General features: G+C 37.6%; 1 protein-coding gene across 1 annotated transcript; it reads right to left on the bottom strand.

Annotated features, from left to right (window-relative positions):
- Positions 1–1,159: 1,159 nt before the first annotated feature.
- On the bottom strand, positions 1,160–23,744 carry EEIG2 (EEIG family member 2). The gene is made up of 11 exons (XM_082766440.1): positions 23,433–23,744; positions 12,412–12,532; positions 11,753–11,782; positions 11,169–11,285; positions 9,839–9,885; positions 6,339–6,442; positions 5,291–5,386; positions 4,547–4,733; positions 4,329–4,456; positions 3,930–3,999; positions 1,160–3,602 (listed from the first exon to the last, which is right to left on the bottom strand). The coding sequence occupies exons 1-11, from the start codon at positions 23,672–23,674 to the stop codon at positions 3,560–3,562; spliced, it is 1,185 nt and encodes a 394-aa protein (XP_082622566.1). The 5' UTR covers positions 23,675–23,744; the 3' UTR covers positions 1,160–3,559.
- Between the last annotated feature and the right edge of the window lie 200 nt (positions 23,745–23,944).

Below are 23,944 nucleotides of genomic sequence, written 5' to 3'. Positions count from 1 at the left end.
AGCCTAAACCTGAGAGCCTGGAGGCACCTAAGTGTCTATTTTCCCAAACCTTTCTCAAGTAGTTTTCACAGCTAATAAACTTCTGATCTGTGTCAGTCCCAGCACAGGTGGGCTTCCAAGTTATTAGGCTCTATTTCACGCCCATTACCATTATATTGATAAATGAGGTTTGGATCATTCAGTTAGGTTATGTGTAACTCAGGGTTAGGTTTAAGGACGTTCCTGTTTTTCCCTTTAAATTGAGTTGAAGGAACACAGGCATCTGAAATGACAGAAGAGTTCTTATGCAAAAGTCTTTTGCGTTTCCTTCCTGATATACAAATCGACCACATTTTATGCAGTAATGTATGCAAGCAATTTGCTGGGAACTTTCCAAAATCTAATGCAGTGGCACTACTGTATATTTAAGTGAAGATACTGGGGAAACATTAGCAGATCATAAGAGAAGGCAGTTAAAAAAACAAACCCCCAAAATGAGGGCCATGTTTACAACCGTGTGATCAGTTGTAGCTGTTGGAAGAGCAGTGTGTACAACTCTGAATTTAGGCAAAGCTTTCTTTGATATCTTGCTTATGGATTCCTTCATTTAAAAAAAAAAAAAGGTGGAAGGAATGTAACTTAATGATTATTAGTTTCTAATAGGTAAGCAACAGTGAAAATAACCTGCCCCACAGAAATGTTAAGAAATGTATTGAGAACATCTGTCTCTCCCCTTCTTGTTGGCAGATCCTGCTCTGAGGTGATACAGGGAATTGCACTAAGCTGTTGCAGACACTTGGACTGGTCCAACAGGTAGGAGAGGAGAGCAGGCACGAATGAGCAGCTGGCTGGGGAGAAGGCAGAACTACTTACATTAGAAAGAATTTTATAAAGTCATTTTTCTTCCATGTTAATCTTTTCCTCTGTGTTGTTAGCTCATGTCAGAAGGTCCATAAAATGCACCCATGTGTTCAGTGATAGCATCTATAGTGTTGAGGGATAGCACGGGTAGTTCTGGTGCTTTGTATCTAATTTTTTTTGTTTAAAATTGTTTCCCATACTACAATAATGATTGGGTCTTGATATACTACGTATGTGTTTGAAACAGTGGTGCACAGCGTTACTTTCATTTTTTTCCTTCCAGTTTAAACAATAACCATGTGTAAATAGCACATTTTCCTTGCAACATGAGTTTATTGCGTCTGAAACATTTACATTAAATACAGTTTAAAAACATATCCCAAACAGTTCACAACATGTGTTCAATATTCTTACAACACAGTTTACAAAAAATATCCAAGTATGAAGGTTATGTTCCACTTAAAATATGCACAATTACAGAATCACTACATAAAGAGTTTTAGCTTGAAGTGTGAACAATAAAATGGTACAACACAGCTTTATTTAAAGCTTGATTTCCATGTAAACTTCTTTCCTACTTAAAAGATCTTCTCGGTCAAGAAACAGCAGTTTCTAGTAAACAAAATACCTAATCTATGGCAGTTACCTGTGTCTTTTAACACAGAATACAAATCTAGGCTATGGAAATTTCCTTAAGAATTACGTAAGCAGCTGTACAACACTTTTTTACATTTCTTCTTACTATGCCTATTTTTCCTAGTAAACTTAAGTAAACTACCATCTAACTACTACTGGTTTTAACAGATTTGTCAAAAAGTCTAGCAGTGTCCAGGAGTACTGAAAGCAACATAATTCAAATTTCATGCACTTTTGGCTTGCAGTAGGATATTTTTTATACAAAGTAGGTATATAAAAGGAAACTTATGCTCTGATAGATACTATACTAATAGTTATTTGTTTTCTGTTTAAAATTCCTGTGAAGAAATGGATAGATAATACCACATTTCTATTAACAGCAGCTAAAACAGAATCTTTGCATTAATTCTTTTTACCCATTAAAATGCTTAGAGATTATGATTTACAGTAGGAAATAAGTGTTGAAGTACCGTAACTGAGGAACAATTCATACTTAGTAACACTACTCATGCTTCAAACTCTGAAATTTCCTTAAGAAATTTCTGTAGGAAATAATTTCCTTAACAAATAAGAGTTTAATAACTACTCTGGATTTATGGAAAACAAATAAGGCTTACTTATACTTCAGTAAAAGAATGTCAAACATCAATTTGCGAAGAATTTAAAGCTTTCTACAATGGCCATGCAATTTTTATTTGTATTTAATCTAAGCCTTACTGATTAACAATACAATCAAGTGTAACAAAATACAGGTCACATGCAATTTGCAGTTAAAAATACAGCAGATCCAAGCCTAAATTCGAAACGTGTCACTAGCACATTACTTGAAAGATGGATTCTTTCATAATTCTCAATGAAAATTTTAAGAGATCTTTCATCTTTTCTGTCTGGCAGGCAGATGGCTATTTGTGCAAATTTAAATACAGTACATTGACCTCAACGTAACAGTGGACAGATAGCGAAGGAGTAAGTGTTCAACATCAAAAGACAAATTTGTTGCACGTTAATTCCTTTTCAGAGTGCAGAATATGTCTACAATAAAGTGCTTCTCTTAATAAGTTATACTGGTAGCAGTTTAGATGTTTACCTAGTTTTAAAGCTTAAGTTGTTTAGTAAATATTTTAATATCCCTGTACCTCCCCTATCCTTCAAGGCACCTTCAAAACGCAAGCAGAACACTAACTGGGAAGAGTTAAGCTACAAGAAAAAGTTCAAAGTGGTAGTAAACTATTGATAAGGTTTGTAAACAGTACCATCCCTCTGAATCTTAGGGCTTGTGCATTACTGAAGCAAGTTTCTGTTGGAAGAAGCATTTGAACTCCAGAGTTAGCAATCCTTAGGGACACAGCCAGCTTTCTTGATAATACACTACTGTGCCACATTTTCATGTGGTATCCTGCTTCTTTTGTTACTTGTACAAAACCATCTTATTTGATATATGTAAGCCTCTAGACTTCAAGTAACACAACCTATTATGGGCTGGTTTAGATCTATTGAGTCTTTTTTAATGCATGTACATTTCACCTCCACTAATGCAACCTTATGAGAAGGTTTTGGTTATGATGAAAATATATTTGGCTTGTTCTGTGGAAGCCATAACCTTCACCTGGTACTAACTTTTGACTGGATAGAAGGAGTTAGCTTCTTTAAGACTTCAATGACAGGTACAGTCAAAATCGAGGCTAATTGGTTTCTTCAGATCTGTTTAAGGCTTTCTGGAACTTCTTTAGAAAAGAAGACGTGGAGCACATGACCCCATGTGACCTCTGCTGTGGAATACTAAAATAGGATCCACTTAATCATGTTTCTAAAAAGTTAGGGAATAACTTGAAAAGTATTTCACTAACATCAAATACAGCTTTCAAAACCTGTCCAAGTGCTTTCACAACGTATACAAAGCTTTATCTTCTATGGTATCAAGGCAATGTTTAGCTATATGAGCACGAGGCATTCCATTACTTTTCCAAAAGAAGTTCACACTGAGTTCATCTTTGCTTTCACAGCTCTTGCAAGAGAGTGAACTTGAAGAAAAGTATCAATGCCAGAGTTCCACGTTCTCCGTTTCTGTTCAAGTCATTCTAGTCTAGCGTTTTATCACCACCTGCTCATATGCTCCAGATCCAACTCTGAAAACGTTTAAAAGAAATCAGATGAGTTGAATTAAAATAGAAGTTAAAGAAGTTAAGTTTGAAACATTACTCCTAACTGAGAACTTTGGAACTAAGACTTCACGACCTCCAAAAGTTACAGCGTTTTCAGCTGGCATATCAGTTTGATTTTAGAACGAACCTTTGTGTTCTGGTTTACAGCCTGACAATCTAGTTCTTTTGGTGCCATTTGAATGATAAAGAATAGAAAGATGAAAAGATCACGAATGTAGATACAGAATAATTGCTGTGGAAGATACATTTCTGTTTAGTGTTAGTCACTGATCAGTCATTCAGGCTACATACCTGTTAGGTAGATGATGGCTTCCAAAAGAAGTGCTTCCACCAGGGCCCACAAATAATCTTAAGCCTTCCTCTAGAAAGCAAGACAATTCATTTGTTAGCTTAATTTCTAAAACTGACATTTTAAATCTACCAATTTGGTAACTGATCCTTTGCAGGTTAGAGGTTGGAGAACCTAACTTCCCTGTAGGTTTGTCCCTGCTGTTATCTTTTTGAGAAAAACAATTGACTGGGGAAGTTACTGGAGTCATGCAACAAGGGTCCTTTCAACTTCTGCGAAACAGGATCAAGCATATGCACAGTCTTACAATTACAAGCAACAGGGACTATGAAGAGAGTCAGTTTTCTTAAGGCCTTTAATGTGCATCAACTTTCCCTAAGCTTCCTTATTTCTCTCCATACCTTCTGCACTTGAGTCTAAACTGAAGTCTTGACTCTGGAGTATTTTTTCAACTACATCATCAGCATCAACTCTGGTAGCATCAACCCTCTTCAGCTGTGACTCCACAGAGTCTTGTTTTACAGGATGTCTGCAAAAAGAAATATATTTAGAGGTCTTAGAAGTGATATAGTAAATTCAGTTTTGCTTCTCCTAGGTAAGGCTTTCAAGTTGAGCATACCTGCAAAGTTTTTCTGATGATGCATCTTTAATAGATGTATCAATGTTGGTTTCAGTTACTTTTGGATCCATCTCTTCACAGGGCCCTAGAATACTTCCAATTCCTGTTGAGGTACTGCCCTCTGAGGTGTTTCTCCTGTGGCACAGTTCAGACATACTAGATGACCTAGAGTGAGATGTGCTGTAGCCTGTTGGGAGAACACAGGAGAGCTAGATTAGGTATGCTGCTGACAGCCATGGTCATCAACAGTCTTTTACAAAGCAGAATTGGTGTTTTGTCTTCTTGACAAGGAACTTCAAAAGCCTTCTGAGTATATATGCGTATACCGAGTAGATGATCCATTTTGGTTTTTGTATTCTAGCATGTGCTGTTTTCTTTTTCTTCTGAATAACTTAGTTTCCTAACAATCACAATAACTTGGTGTCATTACTTCCTCTTAAACTTTCAGAGCTGAGTCTCCATTTATTTTCATACATGTAAAAGTAAAACTCAAAGGAAACTCAGCAAAACTCAAAGAAAAGTTTGCCTCACATTTGAACAGATTATGTACCATCATTCTTTTAAGAGGAGAAAATGTTACTTTTCCCCCCAACCCTTCCCATACCTGAAACTCCTAGGAAAAGGTTTCAAGTTCACACCTTTTTTTTTTTTTTTTTAAACATAGAGGTATAGTTATTGTCTACAGTCTAAAAGCATGGAAGCTAATATAATGCAACAATTCATAAAGAAATGGGTAACAGCTACCTGACAGTTTTGACTGCTGACTTGCATAGCTTGATGTTCTGGAATGTCCGCATGCACCAAGTTCGTCTGGGACTGAGGCACTCTTTGATGAAAGATCTGCAAAACATGCAAGTCAGAAAGGTCCTAAAGCCAACCTTATTATCACTTTGCCCATAGTCTTGAGTAGACTCCAATGTCAGATTTCCCAGAGGGATTTAGTGATTTCACACTGTTTTTCTATGAACCTCGTCAAAGATGCAACTGCTCAAAAATACTGCGCATGTTAAGGAATATTCATTCTCTTAAAAGAAAAATCCATTAGGAATGTAGGAATATGGTTCTGCCCCAATAAAATTGAGAGTAGCGTTGAGTTAAACTATTGTCTAAGTACAGTTCTAGATTTGTCTGTACTGGGGACACTGAAGAGATTGCCATGCTTTTCATAACAGAATAGCATGTGAAGTGTTTTCTAATAAAGTACATAAAACAACTGTGGTTAAGATGAATTAAGCTGTGTTTAGGGTGGAAATTAATAATCTGTATATGGGCCTCAAACTTGTTTTTAAAAAAATCAACCCATAATACAGTATTTTCATAGTAATCATTTTTTCATATTGTTTACATACATAATTTCAGATAAACGACTTCAATTTTTAAAAATGTATAAAGCTTTCACTGTTCAAAATTTGGGGGTAGGTGTATCCTTAAAGACCTGATTCATAAATTGAAAATCAAGGGCCAAATTAAATGTACTGTTGAAACACAAATCCAAAGCAAATCAAGAAACGTGTCACACAGAAAATAAATGATATTAAATATTACAAAGAAGACAGGCCATCAAGCCCATTTTCTCTCTTTCTGTTAAATAAACTGTTACAGAAGTAAAAAAAGAGGGATTCTACTGCTGTTATTTAAGAGAGGGTATCTGAGCAAATAAACCAAAGAAGGTCCCTTTGTGAGACAACTGACAACATCCCTTTAAGATGAGAAGTATTTAAGATGAGAAGTCTCCTTGAAGCTATGAAGCCAGTTAAAAAAGAATTGAGAAGTTAAGAACATTATTTTATACCTCCGATACCCAGATGTACTAGTAAGTTTTCTCTGCCTTTCCTGTCTTCATGCAAAGATTCTGATTCTCCAGCAATTACTATAGACGTTGCTGTGGAAGGAGGCCTGTAAGAGAAAAAGGTGGTTAGAATTTGCTCTGGTTTTGCTGATTCCTCCAAACTGATCAGCATATTTTTTTTCAAGTAAATAGATGTAATTTGTACTGTGCTTCAAGTTAGTCATCTCATAACCTTTTTATGAGAACATGCTGTCTAGCCCCCTTTAAAAAAAAACAAAAAACTTTAGCTATTCAGCTTCACGACATTTTATAGAATCCCTCTGCTCAGTCCTTCAGGCTTCTGGGGGTCTGTGGAAGAGTTTTTCTTTTATTGATAAGCCTTTTGATAATTGGTAGTGATATGTGTTAATTTTGAAGGTTTTTTTTTTTTCTTTTTTTTTTTTTCCAAGTGTGAATTGCAGGATCATTTATGTGTAAAGAATGTATGTACCTCAATACTTTATGGAATACATGACAAGATGGTAAATAAAAAAAAAAGCAACCAAACATACAACTACAGTTCTCCTACTTGGCTTGTGCACTGTGATGTACTCCTGGCTGATTCATCCCTGTTGCAGTATACAAGCAGACTCTGGGCTGACAGCCCTCCCCTCCTAGCAGAGGGGCCTCTGTTACTAGCTCCACATGTTCCCCTCTAACTTCCACCTCCAGTGAATTAAAAAGAAAAAAAAAAATCACATACCACATAATTTAAATTTGGATCACTACTAAAAAGCTTTTCATACAGCTTAAGTGCTTGCTTCAATTTATACCAACACCCAAAGAGGTATTTTATTAAAAAGAATAAGCCTTTCAAGTTTGTATTTTGGGAAAAGTAACCCGCACTTGCAAGCAGCCAAATACAACTAAAATGCATTTCAAGACATTGCCTGTGTTTTTTTAATGCTTTGTTATTTTGACCTTGAGATCCAGACTCTTGCTCTGCATACAAATGGGTATTTGTTGACATTTTTACATTGGATATTCCATAAATTAGCTGCTGTCTTTCTATACAGTAGTATGTCTCCTCTTATGTTAAGTTTGAAATTAAGAGAGAAAGACAGAAAAAGCACTTCTGGAAATAAAAAGCTTGTGTGACTTAAAAGCCTAATATACTTTTGAAAGCAAGAATTGAATGCTTGAAGGGATGTCACCCCAGATCAAATGGCAAGCCTTCTTGACTGCTTCATAAAATATGTAGCTGCTTCCAGATCGTGCAACTGTTTTAAGGCTTATTTTTCCTTCTACGAAGAACATCTGTGTTGGATAAATTATTTGTTCTGTTTGTGTTGAAAGTTTGTGCTCTGGGAAATGGTTATATCATCAGTTTGGAAGAAAATGCCAAGACTGAATAATTTCAATCAGAGTTTATCCTGGGGTTGCAGAAAACTATTTAGTTACTAAGTTCAACTATATGAGTACCTGCACAGAAACTCATTGTTTCATGAGCATACAAGACCAATTATTAGTTAATTGGCTTTGAGAAACTTGTTTATGTGTACGAGTGAGATATTTGTTAATAGGTCTCACTCAAAGTAAATGAGGAGGTACTCAATAACCAGCAAAACAGAAAACCTTTGCCTGCTCAAACATATCGAGATAGTACCATCTTACTAGTTGTCCAGTGAGCACAGGACAAGATTTCACACTGTTCTACTCTTCTTTTTAAAAGGTTAGAAGAAGAGGGGAAAGAAACCTTTGTGGTGCAAGCGGATATCAAAGAGTTCCTACAGCGAATCATCTGAGCGTTACTGGTGCAGGCCACATTCTCAGATCCCTTCAGAAACCGTGGTAAGGATACAGCCACAGCAGTAATGTGAAGTCTGTAGTTGGTATAGAAAAGTTTTCAATTGTCTTAATTACACCAGGATACATCTCAAAACTGCTGAGACGTTACTTCATATTTCTGCCTCAAAATAAGTTCAGTGCTGCTTTTCTTGGAGCTGCAGTTTTTTGTTTTATTTTTTTTAAACTTAAGATTTCAGTATATATTTATTGCTACGTAATATAGCTGCATGAGACTGGTATCCCACTCTGTTTTATTATTCAGAGGGACTCTGATTGCCTATATTCATCATGTAAAAGATGAGTTCAAATTCAGTTTATAAGAGTATTTTGAACAAAAACTAAGTCCTGCTGAAGTAAAAGTGCATCTGTACAGAGTTAGTAAGCACTAACCATTTCTTTAGTAGGTATTTTTGATCCAGTATAAGGTTTGGAAGTATATATTAAAGTTGAGAACCTGCTGAAAAAGATCAAACTGATGTAAGGGTGAAGCTAGCAATTTTTTCCAGATTGCTTTTCTTTTCCTTAAGCTGATCTTTTCATGTTATATATAATACTTCAAACTGTCTTAGATTGTTTTTGAAAGTGCTAGTAAGAAAACAAGCATGTTGTCTCAGAACTGTTCATAACTGAAACATCCTGTTTCTGTCAGCAGCAAACAGGTACTGAGAGAATAGGGGGCACATCCTATTAAGTAATTCACCTCCTTATTATTCTTCCAATATCTCATCTGTAGTTTAGGTATTTTCTGAGCCATGTGTGATATTTTATATTTAATAGCTCACAATTTTTCATTCAGGAATTTCTCTTAGTTCTTTCTTGAACTTAGAGTTTTAGTATTCATGAAATGTAGTAGCGAGAAGTTCCACAACTTAATTGATTCCATTTTGATTCCATCTCCTAGTTTCAGTATAACAACATAGCAGTCAATGAAAAGAACTGAAGAAAAATTCGAGTTAAAGTAGGACTTAAAAAATCAAATTTATTTTGAAGGAATTATTTCATTAACCCGTCCCCCAAATATCTGTAACAAGTAAAATACAACCAAGTTGTTTTAAACCTGTTATAGACACAATTGCCATCTTCTGTTATATGTAATTAGGAAAGACTGGCATTAAACTGAAAAGCACATCAAGACAGCTTACCAGTTTTACGAGACGGAAGATTATCAACTTCCTAAGTTAGGGAAAAGCAATGGCAGTAAGTATCTTAGCAAGTATTGAGGAATTTTTTGACACTGCATTCATGAAAGCATTCTATATATTTTTCCAATTCTCTCCTTAGAATGAATGTCTTTCAGGTTCTTGTAAAACATCTCTTACAATACAGAGGCCATGTAGAGTCCTTCATTTCCTATTGGTCAAGATAACTAGGTCATGGCTATGTTCATGTAGGGTTGCTGTATGCGTGACTTCCCATAAGAGTTTCTTTATTTTTATTATTATTATTGAAGATGTACCTTTGCTTGAAAACATACTGAGTATTAAACTGCAAGGAGAACTGTGAGAATTCTGGTGTTTTTGCCATGTTAGCCATTATTCAGCTACTATCCTTTTTTATAAAATACTGTTGTCAGATTGGAGATACTCACGTATGCAAAATACAACTGTAATTCTGAACATGGACTGAGACACTTATGCATGACCAAAATACTATCCAACAGCTTTTTATAAACTTACATTTTAAAACATGGGTCTCCAGACATTAGCTGCATGTTGATCAAAACCTACACATCAAGAACACAAAACACAGAAAAAAATTGAATTAGTTGGTGATACATGGTCATGTCACTAAGTTAGATTTGCCACAAATCTTATATTTAAGTAAAGTAAAAAAGCATCATATATGCAAATAAACACTTCTGCAAAAAATGCTTCTTTTTCTTAGCACACATGCAAACACTTGCAAAAAAAAAAAAAAAAAGAGCATGTAGACTAACATTAATGCACTTAAAGGATTCTCTAAAAGATCTGCAGATCAAGAAGAATCCTAAAATTATTGATAGCTAGATAGATTTCCTGTCTCTTATTTTTCCCGTGAAACCAAAAGATTCATAAGCAAACAGAATTTGGTTTGAAACGGTGGATGCTGACGTGTGTTCTTTGCTTGATAATAGTGTTTAGCACACATTAAATGTGCATGCAAACATCAGAGATAGAATAAACCCACAAAATGTAAATAATACCATAGGACAATAATGCATTGAGAAGGCTTGTTGGCTGGGACAAAGCCATTAGTTTTAAGTTTTCTGAACAAAGTCAATGACTATCTTAAAGAAACCAGAAAATAAATGCTTAGACAGTATACTCAATGGTATGAGGAATTCATCCTAGTGTTTTAGCAGGACAATTTTTAATTTTTTAATTTGCTTGCAACATTCTGTAATTAATTTCAGTTTTATGAAATGCAGCTTACTTCATTTTTTAATCTCATTGGACTAATGAGGGAGAACAGTGGGATGGGTTTCTTTCAACAGTTCTTAACAACTGTTACACGTTCCAGGATTCATGGAGGTGATAAAGCTGGCTTACACATAAATAAACCAATTAAGAGAGTTACTTGCAGGAGAGCTGCACAGGAATTTGCCCATTCTTAAAGATATAATTGCTACGTTTATATGACTGTATTTACTTTTTTACTATACATCATTGTTCCCTTTCTCAGTTCCTGTCAGAGTAGAAATACCTTTTGGGCGCTTTTGTTTTACAGCTATCCGGCTCTATATCCAAGAGTAGGACAAACTCTATTGTTGACTATATGGATTTTAATGATTCTCTGAAAGCAAAGCCAATATTTGCACCTTTAAATATTTTCCCTCTAGAAAGACGTTCAGCACATACGTGCTGAAATAAGTTTTTTATATGTAATTAATAATTACATAATAATAATTAATAATAAGATTTTTATACATTTTAAATACAAAATATGTTTTAATAGTTTTAAATCTCATTAAATGTTTAATCATAACACTTGTTTTCTGCTTTATTAGTTTGAGAAAAGAAAAATTACCTTGAGAATGGAGTTATCCTGTCTTGTATTTTTGGTATCATAACCTTCTAGTAAACAGCGACGAGTGGTATTTCCTGATCCAGCAAACTCTGCTAGATTTAGATCTGCAAAGCCCAGCTATTAAGAGAAAATGACAAGTTAGTAGTAATCAGTACTAACTGCAGGCACTTGTTACATGCACAGTGTTGAGTGCCACTCAACACTAGCTTCTCTCAAATGTAAGATGATGCCCATTGAAGAAAGAGGCCCAAGGCAAAAAGCAGAAAAGAAATGCAGAGCATCAAATTCTGCATAGCTCTATCTTCAGTTATAAATTACAGTCTCAAGGCAGGAAAAAAAATATATATTTTTAAAGGTAAATATATGCAAAAGGATTTACTTTCATCAACCCTTTCTGTACATTAAATTGAAAGAAAAAAACATTCCAGGGGTAGAATATTGTATAATAATATTAAACTTACTAAACACCATGATCAAAAGCACATACAACACTGTGTCACTATAATGTACCTAACGAAATCATGGGTGTTAGAGCAGTACTATTCTGCAATTAGTTTAAAAGGGCATAAATACATTAAATTTACCTTTGCATATGCCTTTCCTCCTTTTAACTCCTAGGGGAAAAAAACAAACAAACATACTAGTAATTATGCAAGCCATCCATTAAAGATAGCAACTTTTTTTTTTTTTTTTTTTTTTTTTAAAGAAAAGCAAATAATAATCTTCATTTTAAAATAGCTCAGCACACATTTGCTAGGTTATACCATGGTCATTTGAAACTTCGTATTAATCAGTGCAGGCCAGCAGGAGACTGTCATCTTGTAGAAAGAGGGGACTAGGGGAAAGGCGAGTGCCTGATTCCAGGCCAGCATTTGCCTGCTGTAAAGTCTAGCCCCAGGGGCAGGAAGTGCTTCATACAAAATTCTGATACTTAGCACAGTTCAAGGCTTCTAAGTTTACTCGTGCATACCAGCAGTACCTATCAAGGGCTAACTTTATGAAGGCCGATGAGTGATTCCCTACCTGTCCTACTGGAATAACTTATTTTCAATAAGAATGTAAAAACTCATCAATTAGTCAGGATAATGTAATAAATAGGATTCCTATGTAAATGTTTTTAGAATACCTGACATGGTTGCATCTAAAATGGATTTTATGAAATTCATCATCTGACTAAAAATACAATCAAAACAAGTGATGAAAGAGCAGGGGAAGAGCGGAAGAGGGAAAAAATGCTACTTACCTTCCGTACAGACACCCTGCAGATGCAAGTATCCAGAATTCCTGTTGTGGCACTGGCACTGATTTTACACATAAATAGGAACTTTTTCTTCCAGCGGACACAGTTTGCCTGTACTACCTCCCTGCAAATAGGGAAGATAAACTTAATACCAGTTGTATATGCACTCAGGACCATAAAATGCAATAGGATAGCTTAAAAACAATCACTTCTGTTTGTGAAGTGGCCACTTCAAGCAAAGTCTGGTTCAAAGCCTGAATAGCCATCCTTCACTCTTCTCTTTCTGTAGCAAGACTATTAACTGCTTCATAACCTGAACACAGTATTAAACCTAGAGGGGGAAAAAAAAAGAACAGCCATGTGTTTTTGCAAATGACTGAGATTGTCATTTCTCCATTTTGCCTCCAGAGAGTGTGAAGTCTTTCTTCCTGAACATTAGCTCCCAGGCACTCTCGTACAAGCTGCTGAGTTTTGGAATGTGCTCAGGGATACCATCTTGGAAAAATCACATTTCAGTACAGGCAGAACTAGATAAATTTGAGGCCTGCATCAGTTCAGAGGAGATGATGTACAATAATCAGATACAAAGTCATGCACTCAAGGCATAGAATAATTTCAACTACATTCTGGGTATTTGTCTTTTGAGAGCAAAGTAAGATGACTAATATCTGAATGACTTTGTTCATCATAAGAGAATTACAAGCCAGCAAAATGACTTAGCTAAGAAAAAAGCAATCACTGGATGCTTTCAGCTATATTAATGTTATTATATAAGCCTCAAGTGGCACACATTTTTCTATTAGGGTAACTCCAGTTGAGAACAAATAGACTCCAAAATAAACACATGCAGGGAGAATAGCTAGAAAACTTCTCTATCTTATCAGGAAAAAAAAATAAATTAAAAAAAAGAAAAAAAAATATGGTAAGTGATTCAAACACAGTAAGCACCAGCTAACTTTTTAAGCTAAATGAGAAGTGGCTGGGGCCAAAATAAGGCATAATCAAACACATTTAAAACTGAAAATTACAAGGTCTCAAACCAGAGAGGACATTTCTAGAACAGCTTTCCAATAACAGAAATAGAAGCAAAGTCATCTACAGTATGTAAAGAAAAGGTTGGCCAGTTTGCCAATTACATGATGTAAGGACTGTGATTCTGGGGAACCTGCCTCAGTGATCAAAAAGTTCTTTTCTAGTCCTATGTTTCTAAACACAGACCTTAGGAGTGTGGAGAATCTCTGATAATTTCTTCTACCACTCTAGTCATTCAAGTACAGTCTTCACATATTAAAGCAAATCTGTCCTTTTTTTACTTTTTTTTTTTTCTAATGCACATATTCCTGTGTTTTATGTTAACTTCCTACAGCACTTGATTATTGAAGACCCAGTCTGACATCTTTAGCACAGAAGAATTCTTTGGTTCCCCATAGGCTGGAGTCAGAGTTTATCACCTATGGAGAAACAGTGAATCACACGGCTCCTCTGTGCTGTGCTGGGGACACTGCCAGCTGCAGCGCTCACATCCACAATGACTTGCTAAGGTAGGAACAAACTACCCTGTCTAAAATGAGTCAGTTTAATTACCACAACAGACTAACGGATTCAAATGATGCAACACTGAGTCACGTTCTAGCATGTGACCTAAGAGGAACACGTTCTACATACCACAATCTACCTTTTTTCCATTGTTTCCTCTTGTAACTTTCCCTGTGCTACGGGAGAAGAAAAAACCAACCTGCCAGTATATGAGTTATTTAAATCCAGAATAGAAGCAGAATTCAAAAAAGGCAAATTACACATAGCTACTACATCCTCTATTGGAAACAGGCTCAAGCAAAGAACGAGCCAAGTCAAATACAACCTTTAAGGGATGTGTGATAATTGTTAACATTCATTACACTTAGAAAGGTTTAATTGCTATCGTAGCACTTCGGTGACAGTTGCTCATCTCTCAGGTAAAGCAAACAGCCAGCTAGATGTCCACTGTCAGGCAGGATACAGCTGTGCACATGTGTGGGTATCTGGGATGTGCATATTTAGGTTTCATGCACTGTGCTCTCCAGACAACACAACTCCTGAGAATGATCTGCTTTTCTGCCGATCACAGTGGTCCAGCCTTACTCAAAGTAATTTACAAATGAAATCTCTAGAATTTATTGCTATTTTTCTTGAAGCTATTTTTTTCTGAGTAATATTTTGATCTTGTCCTAAACATTAAAAAAAATTAAAGGCCTTTGTCTCTTAAAAATACCACCATATCTGTCCTGGTTGTACAAAGCAGTTGTACTATAAGCAGGGAAAAAGGTGAAATGCCTTTTTTCTTGAGCTGCCTAGCTACAATATTTTACTTCAAATAGAGAAGAGATATTAAGTCACTAAATTCATTGTAGTACTCCAGTCCTTCTGTGAACAGTACTATCAGTACATTCTAGAATTTAAGAAACTCATGTGAAACAATACTAATGTCCTCATGCAAGCACTAGAAGCAACAGGCCTCCACTGATACTAAAAGACAATAGACGTGGTCATGTCCTTAACCCTGATGGTAATTAGCCAAACTTTTGGGAATTCATTAGGCTAAAAAGACTGCGTGGGAAGGTGAACTAAGTAATATGGTTTGTCAAGACTTCTTTTACAAAAAAACATGATATTTTGGCACACTGGTAGTATTCCACCCCCACGGAAACAAATGCACAGACACAAAATCCCAGAATCAGATTTTGTGTTGTTTCATCACAGAGTAAGAATCTTGGATTAAGCACAACACTGTATTTAAAAACCTCTACATTAAGAGCATAACTGAAAACGGTGTTCCTTAAAATAAGTGATTTTTGTAGCTGTCAGTTGTGCTGCACCTCAAAGAATTCCTGAAAGTAAATCCTAGCAGAAATATCTATTTAATACTGTAAGACATGCAGTTGTACAAACTTGTATTGAGCTTGCAAGAACTCTTGCCAATCCTTTGACCTCACTTCTTCCTCCATTCTACCTCTAGTCTCAGATCAAGGCATGTCAGCTGTGGCCACAGGGAACCTGCACTTATACATTACTATGCATCCAATAATATCTGGAGAGAAAAGTCAAGTGTCTTTTTTGTAAATAGAAGAAATGCAGACTTCTGCTGAGTCTCTCACTGTCACCCAGAAAGGTCAGAAAATGACTTCCCCTAGCATCTGCTCATCATACAAGTAAGGACATGGTCATCAGTGTCATTCCAAGATATTTGAAATATCTACAATGTGCAGAAACAACAACAAAAAAAGTGAATTGTTCTTATTTAATTAAACAATGAAAAAAATTGTCACATTTTAATAAAGGTATTTTTTGTGTGAATAAAAGCACCAACAAGTTAATCCCTTTATGCTGAAAGGAAATCAGTAAAATATTCAGAACATTATCATCTACATTTCTGAGAATCTTAGTTCCTGTGCAAGGCCTTTAGAAAATAAATAGTTTTATTGATTGGTTACTATGGAAATGAACCGACATAACTTCTTGGCAACCGTGCCTATGTTATGGGGCAGGCTGGAGAAAGCTTTCCGTTATGAGTCAGTTTCCTATGAGCCTCTTAGTCACTTTACCACATGCAAAGCAAAAGCAGTTGTTTTATGAATCAAAATGCATCTTGGTTACTAAGACGCATTCAAATATGTACTAGGCTGTAGTTTAAGAACAAACACTGTTAGTAAGACCTAGCCAAGAAGAACGCAAAATAGACAGATATTATAAGATAAATTGATTCTAAAGTATAGTTTAAGCTAACCATCAGTTTAACTAACTGTTTTTCTCTTCAGAGGGTCATTTTCACCTTGACTAAATTTCAAATGCCTGTTTTCAGCTGTAGACAAGGTCTTTCCCCTATGTATTTTATGTGCTGTACACAATTCCCATTTAGAATAACGAACAGAAGTCTTCTATTTTCTCTTCTCATCCACAAAAGAGAAAGCTCAACACAGCAACCAACATAAGAGAAGCAACAATTCCTAATCCAATCATCATCTCAGCCTATCACTTGTTAAAGATTAGGGCTTTTTTATTTTTTAAGAAACATTTATAATCACCATATTGTTTGTTCATTCCCACATGGATAAAGGATCTGAATAACAGCTTGTTTCAGCAAATAGCCACAAATGCAAAAATAAATCACTTCTAAAGACCTTAAGTGTCATGTGAAAAATTCCTTTTTGCCAAATGGAAAAGCTTAAGGAGGAAAGGCTTAGAAATAAATAAGCTAAAACTCTTTAGGACATTTAGGAAAATATCATGTTCCATTAATTAGAAACTTGTTTATTCAAGTTTTTATTTTAATTATTCTAGACAGCTAGTTATAACATTTAGCCATATGCAGATGATCGTGTTAAACGGATTATTTTTCTAGCACAATTACTTTAGAATTATTGGTCACCAAGGGAATAAAAAAATTGGGGGCATTTGTTTTTAGTTTCAAGGTGCCATTCAGTCTATATATTAGGCAAATTTTATATGAAACTTTCAAAAAATACTTTCAGAACCAAGTAGGTAGTCTTCTTTATATTAAGGAATGGAAGGGTTGCTTAGACATCTTACAGCTTTTGTACAAAATGTAAGTTATCTAAACCCTCACTCTAAATACTTTGAAAAAATATCTTTTTCAGTCCACAAGGTAAATAGGGATATTATTTTTACTTATTATTACTATTTTTTAAAGCTGGTGATTTTGTGCAAATGTTTGCTTTAGACTTTCAAAAATTTTTTGAGACTGGACATTGACAGGCTAAAGTATAGTGAATAAAATGCCTTTAGAAGAGTTCTCTCTGAATTAGTGTAATTTTTTCCAATACTACCTAAGTTTTGCTTGCTTCTTTCAGGAGAAAATATATTACGCTGGATCAAGGCTGCTGCAGCTCCACATCCCAGGTCCCACCAGCAGTGAGACTGAAGACGTGTTCCCAGTACGTACACGAAAACACCACAGATACACAGCCAGCCACAAATCCCAGACACAGACAGCACCAATGGCCTTGTTCCACTCCCCTCTCTGGCTGGACACGACAGAGGCTCACTAACAAGGTCTATATATATATATGGACTTGATCAGCTTGATTCCTGATAGTGCTTATGTTACCATAAAAGTCAGTCAAAGAAAATCTCCAAGACTCAATTTGGAGTTTTAGAAGGCAAACATTCTTTAATTGCAGCACTGGACACACAGAGGATCACGCCACCTAGTATGCATGTCAAATTGTTCAAGCTACAAGGGTTATATACAATCAAAACACATTCATTTGATTTCCAAGAAGTAACTAACATAGCCACGCTATTTCCCAGACCTTGTTAAAGTATGTAAATATCCCTGACCTATGCACATCTGTTTCTACTGGTGGTCTTTCAGGGCCTTGATAGTCAACTTCAGCATGCATACTAAGCTTAGTCATTTACAGGTCCAAGGACATAGGCATGCCACGAGTTCCTCACCCAGTCTTTTCAGATATATCCTCCCAGACTGGGTAATCATTTACACATAGAAAGTTTCCTGTTTTGATGTAGGTCTTTTAAAATGTAAATAATATCATATTTGTATATATGCACGTCTAGAAAATATATATAAACACACGTTTCTTCTGCAGAATGCCGAAGCACTTACAGAAGGTCATCCCATTTTTCTGAGGCAGGAATGAAGAAGGCATTAGCCTGTAATCTTAACAGTTTTATCAGCCACACTTCCAGTGCCCTCGGGGGTTCAGGTATGTTACTGTAAGACTTGATCTCTCCTAGGCTACCTGCAGCATTAGGAAGGTATTGTTGGATACAGCTCTCACTTGTATAAAGGAACACACAGTGGTTTGGCATGCAAAAGAGGAATGCTGACATCCTGCTTGCACGATCTTCCCCCTAATTCACTTCTATTTCGAATTAGTGAAGTCTCACTGTTGAGGAAAAAATGGAGGTACCTATGCAGCTGACTCCTGGAGCAATCAAATGTCTGTTTCTAATTAGCCAGCTTTCAAGCAAAACATCATATGGTTAAGATCCTTCAAAAAAATTACTGTACAGTTCTCTCTTCTTGTTTGGTTTAGATCCATGCAGCTGTGGTGTCACACAATGGGGTTTACTCATGATTTTTCATTTAATGTCTCTACTGTATACACAAAAATGTAAACAAGATCATGCAACAGAGAAATCCTTTACTTTCAAATTAAACTAAAAGCTTTTCCATTAATTTGATAATGGAAGTAAAAGCAAATGCAAACAGACAAATATGGAAATCACAGAGGTATTATAAAGGAAATGAAAAAGATCTATCACAACTACGCCAGGACCAATTTTATTCAAATGCATTCTACGCATCTAATACATAACAAGTGTTGACTACGTGCTGCCCATGCACATTCCAAATCCAATTTATTTCCTATATTCAGGAAAACAGATTTACTTTAGTATTCTGTTTCCTCCATGCCTGAGTCATACAAGATGCATTCTCTCCAACACAAACATTTTTTCCTAAGCACTGCAAAAACAAACAAAACCAGTCATTTACAAACAGAGCTTCAACGTTTCCTTACTGTTTCACAAATTTCAGCACGAAGCAAATCAGCGAACAGTAAGCTCTGCAGGAAGAGCTCCACTTGTTTACAGTGCACTACTCTCCAGTTATTTTGCTGTTATTGCAAGCAAAACTAACCACTTTCTTTTTCACGTTTTTACTCACAGTAACCAGGTTAAAGATTTAACTAGCAGTATTTCACATTAGGTATTCCCTATAAAATGTGTATACACTGACCGTGACATCAAAGCAGAGCTGCTCTCGGCTAATTTTTACTTATGAAAAACTGCTGGTTACAAGCAAATGCAGAGACCTAAGAGAACTGGTGAAGTGAAGGGCCAGCTGTACTAGTGAGACTGTAGCCAGCAGTTCAAAGGAAGTGACTGTTCCGTCTGCTGAACATTTGCAAAGCTTTATCTGTAGCACTGAATCCAGTTTGGGATCCTCGAGTGAAAGACATGATAAACTGAGGCAAGTCCTGGGGGTGTGAGATGAGGATCTGGAGTCAGAGCAACAGGGCTGAAGCTGGAGGATAAACTGGGAGAACTGGATTTTTACAATCTCAAGAAAAGATGGAAACCGATTTAATTGCTGTCTTCAGCCATCCCTACTGAGTTAGAAGATGAAGCAAGACGTTTCTCAGTGGGGAGCAGAGAAAGGACAAGGGGCAGTAAGAGTGGTGAGCCCAAGGTGCAGGTTGGTTACAAAAACCTATCTCCATTCTTGCAGGTCGCATGAAGTCAACTGGACAACGCTGAGATTCCTGATCTGAGCTTAGTCCTGTTGGACTACACGATCTCTAGCAGTCCCCTCCATCCTAATTTATTCCACTAAGTAACAGAAATAGTCCTTGAAATACAAAGGCAATCAAGCATTATAGTGCTTGCAAATAGCAAGTTTACGACAGCAACATAACACAGCAAAATGTACTCTGTGTCCTGTGCTGGCGAAAAAAATCTCCTGCATAAACCAAGGGACATGTTTTGCTTTTTTTAATAAACAAGCACTTTTAATAGATGTCTGTCATAAACCCATTTCCAGGAACCTTTTCCTGAGAAGTTAGCTGGTGCTGTATCTCTTACCAGTATTCACAGTAAGTTGTCTCACAGGGATGATCCATTTCCATCTGTATTAACCAATTAATTCCATGCAAAATGTAATCAATGCAAACATTTTATTCTGTGCTACTATGGACCAGAGACATCCCTCCTCAAATCTGATTTTATTTTCTTTGTAATACTACTTTGAATTCCTGCCCTTCTGTTTCAGGAACTTGATTTTTTCATCCCTCTTGTTTCCATATCGTTATTCTTCTCCCTCTCCCAATGAACAATGACATTAATGTTTCAGCCTTGTTTGCTGCTCCTTCAGCTCTGTCTGGCATATCCATGCCAGTCCTTTCACATCATGCAACCTTCCTCAAGCACATTCTCTAAATCATCTAAACCCATTTTATTGTACCTCTTCATTCATTAACAGATGTGAAAAAAATACACTTAAAAAAGTATCCTGTAATTTGTGTACAAAACTACTTCTTCTTACCTTTTTCCCCATAAGGTCTCTTCTTACCTTATCTCCCCTGACAGAGAGTGATGGCCTGAAAGCTTCTCACTAGCAGCCTGTTTGCAACCGAGACAAACTTTTCATATTCCTGAAAATCCATGTAAAAGAGCAACTACAAAACTGCTAGGCAGGATTTTTTTTTCCTACCATTTTCTTGCCTTACAGCTATTGAAAACTTTGTTCTGTTTTCTCTATTGTCAAATCAGGTTGCAGCTGCAGAACTATTAGAAGTACCACTGCCCACTACCAAGTCTGAGGACTGCAAACAGAAATCATACATAGTGCAGGAAGATGAGAGTGGGAGGGACAGCAGTTCCATGTAACAGGTAGGTCATACTAACAACTACTTTTATTTAAGAACAGAAAACTGTTTAAGCTGTCTTACTATCAGGAGAAGTTCTCCCGTTCAAACGCAATAGCAGCAAGAAGGGAAATGATGACTAGAAAGCAATGTGAAGAGTCCAGTGAGGCAGAAGATGTGCTTATCAGAGTCATAAAAGCAAATGTAGTTTTAGTCAGTTGAGAAGGAAGCAGGTAAGCATCACTAGAAATAAGAAACACCTATTATCTGGAAGATAAATCAAATTCTACACAACAAAGTTACTTATTCTTTTCAGTATCTGTTAGGAATAAGAACATATTCATGCAAGTAATGCAAGAGCTCTGTGAGTGCCTCTCAGAACTCAAAAGCTTGTTGTATGCAAACTTCTCTGGAATTTGCTGCAGAATAAAATGTTTTGATGAAAAAAGCTAGTTCTCAGCCCCCCTCCCCCCTCATCTCTATCAATTATGCTTGTCACACAGATACAGATCATAATCAGCTTCTTAGTTTTGGTTGTGTTGAATGCTGTATTGTAACAATGAAGAGAGAAGCATCAGCAGTCTAAAATACCAGCAAGCAGAACTGAGAGGCAAGTGGAACATGACCAAACTGAAGACTGCAAGTGTAAGAACACAAAAATCCATTGCTTGTATTACATGCCAGGGGGTGGTGGTAGGGAAATTCAAGCAAAAAATGTAACTATCAGGCTTACAACCAGTGTAGCCTAAATGTGTACAGTACAGTGTTGAAAGCACCCTCTTAAGAAATAAGATGGTTTACTTTCCTAAAGTCTTTGAGTTCCTCATACCAACATCTTCTCTTTTGCTGGTGGTGAAATAATTCAGCCTATGAGCAGTTACCTACCCTAGGAGGCTTATCAATTATTTCTTCAGTCTATTTAGGTCAATTACAGACAGCCTATGATTCCAGTACATTTGTCTGCATTGTACTAGCCTTAAGGAATATGCATAGTATTCCTCCAAGTCTGTATCTTAGAACACTGTTCTTTTCTGTTCAAAATATTCACGGGTGTAACTTCTGCCCTGGTGTTTTTATCAGTACTAACTGGAGAACAGTAACTTCTCCCTTAAAAGCTATAGTATACTAGACCTTGATCAGTAACAAAGATAAAGCTATTAAGGAGACATGGTCAGTTTTTTCATGTATTATACATACCCATCTTAAAGTATTGTATATGTTCTGAAATACAATCAAGTTTTTCAAGCTTTTTATGACACTTCAAAGAGCTCTACTTTCAGAAAATGACCACCAGTTCACACTAGAATAAACGCATGCAGAAGATGACGGCAATTTAAAAAAAAAAAAAAAAAGTTTGTAACTGACAAGTTTTGAAATGATGCCACATTTGTTAACTTAATTTCATCCTTATTTATTCAGACCATTGCTGAATCACCACTGTGAAAATCCATCTGTTAATTCTTAAGCCAAGAGCAAAGGCACTCCCTAAACTGGCATTGAAGGATCACTGCAGAGGAATGCTATACCTTTCTATAAACATACCTCAACGCTTTTCAGTCCAGCAGGAATAGACCAGTTACACTCACAGGGATTTTGATACACCAGCAAGTTTCTCTGCTGTTCTTATTTTGAAACCATACCCCAAGAAAAATAGAAGGATGGTAAAGCCTGAGTCCAGGATAGTATTTCAGCAGCAGCAGAACTGTGCTGTCATGCTTCCACTGACACTTCCTAGAGACACATATCATACACATTGCTCACATCAGCTAATCTAAAATCAACTTCTTTGAAAGAGACTACCCAGCAAATACACGTCAGCCTGTGAAAGTGACTCCAAAGCAGTAAGGGCTGCATTAGGACAGTAATGGCACATCAGTGCCTGAACTCATGCCTGTCATCATCTGTTACACCCATGATGAAGTTGCTTGGAAGAAAAATGAGAAGGAAAATAGACATGAAATGAGAACGGAGTTGAAGACCCTCCAACCATACAGAGAAAAGATTAATGTTTGACTGTACATGCAAGTATATTAGAATGGTTAAATAAGGAGTTTTCAGTTCTGTTTTGGTGCTCTTTATTCTCTTTAATTTCATTTGCAAAATCAAAAGCAGATACTTCAGTGAGCTCTATAATAGCAGCATCTATTTTAATAAGAAAATAACCGAATAGGCATAGATTTGTTACTGATTTCTGTCTGCTCCCGGCATTCCATGAGGCATTTTTCAGTAAGTCCTTCTAGTAACAACATTAGAGTACCACAATAAGCCGTGCAGCGTCCTCTCCCCGCAGCAGAGCCCCGTGCAGCACAGCACACCCTTCCCTGCCCGACACCTGCACACGAAGCCACTGGTAGGCACTGGGCCGTCACACCCAGCAGGTGCGGCCGCTGCAGCTGACAGCCGGGCTGCTGGGGCGTGAAGAAGAAGAAAGGACACCTAGGTTTGCACTGCAGCGTTAAACACCGGGTCAGTACAGCATAAAGCTCTGAACACGTACAGGAACGCAGACAGCGCTTTTCCACAATGTGCTCGGTTACTTCTCCACGCAGGGATCCCCAAACCGAAGCGCAGCGAGGCCCCAGCCCGCCCCGGCCGCCAGCGGGGCCCCGCCGGGGGAGCCGGGGCAGGGGCACCTACCGGGAGGACTCCCCGCTGAAGCTGCCGCCGTCCAGCAGCCGCACCTTGCAGAAGAGGATGCCGTTGACGAAGGGCACGGAGGAGAGCTCGTCCAGCTCCAGCTCCACGCGGAACTTGAACTTCTTCTTCTTCACCAGCATGGCGAAGGACGCGGGACGGGGCCCCCCCGCCGGCCGCCCCCACGGGCGCTCAGCGCCCCGCGGCAGCTCCGCGCCGCGCCGCCCGCCCCGCTCCGCGCCCATGCCCCGGCGGGACGGGACGGGGACGGGGACGGGGACGGGGACGGGGACGGGGACGGGGACGGGGACGGGACGGGGACGGGGCTCGGCTCCGCTCCCCGCCCGCCTCAGCCCCTGGCGGCCGCTTACATGGCAGCCGGCGCCTCCCTCCGGCCCACCCGCCCCGCTCCGGCCGCCCCCGGCGCCGCCTCCCCGCGGCCCCGAGCGGGAGCTCGGCCGGGCTGGGGCCCGAGCCGCACAGCCCGGGGAGCTCGGCGCTTGGGATCTGCTTTT

The sequence above is a fragment of the Aythya marila genome (genome assembly GCF_965140915.1).
Source record: "Aythya marila genome assembly, chromosome: 8".
Classification (NCBI taxonomy): domain Eukaryota; kingdom Metazoa; phylum Chordata; class Aves; order Anseriformes; family Anatidae; genus Aythya; species Aythya marila.
This window is presented reverse-complemented; position numbering and strand designations above follow the sequence as displayed.

Excerpts from the sequence above, each read along its gene's own strand:
- EEIG2 (XM_082766440.1), bottom strand. The coding sequence starts at position 23,674 with ATGGGCGCGGAGCGGGGCGGGCGGCGCGGCGCGGAGCTGCCGCGGGGC. Across the intron at positions 9,886-11,168 it reads AGGATAACTCCATTCTCAAG|GTTTTGATCAACATGCAGCT; the intron begins GTAATTTTTCTT and ends CTTGATGTGTAG. Across the intron at positions 4,457-4,546 it reads TCATCAGAAAAACTTTGCAG|ACATCCTGTAAAACAAGACT; the intron begins GTATGCTCAACT and ends TTCTTTTTGCAG.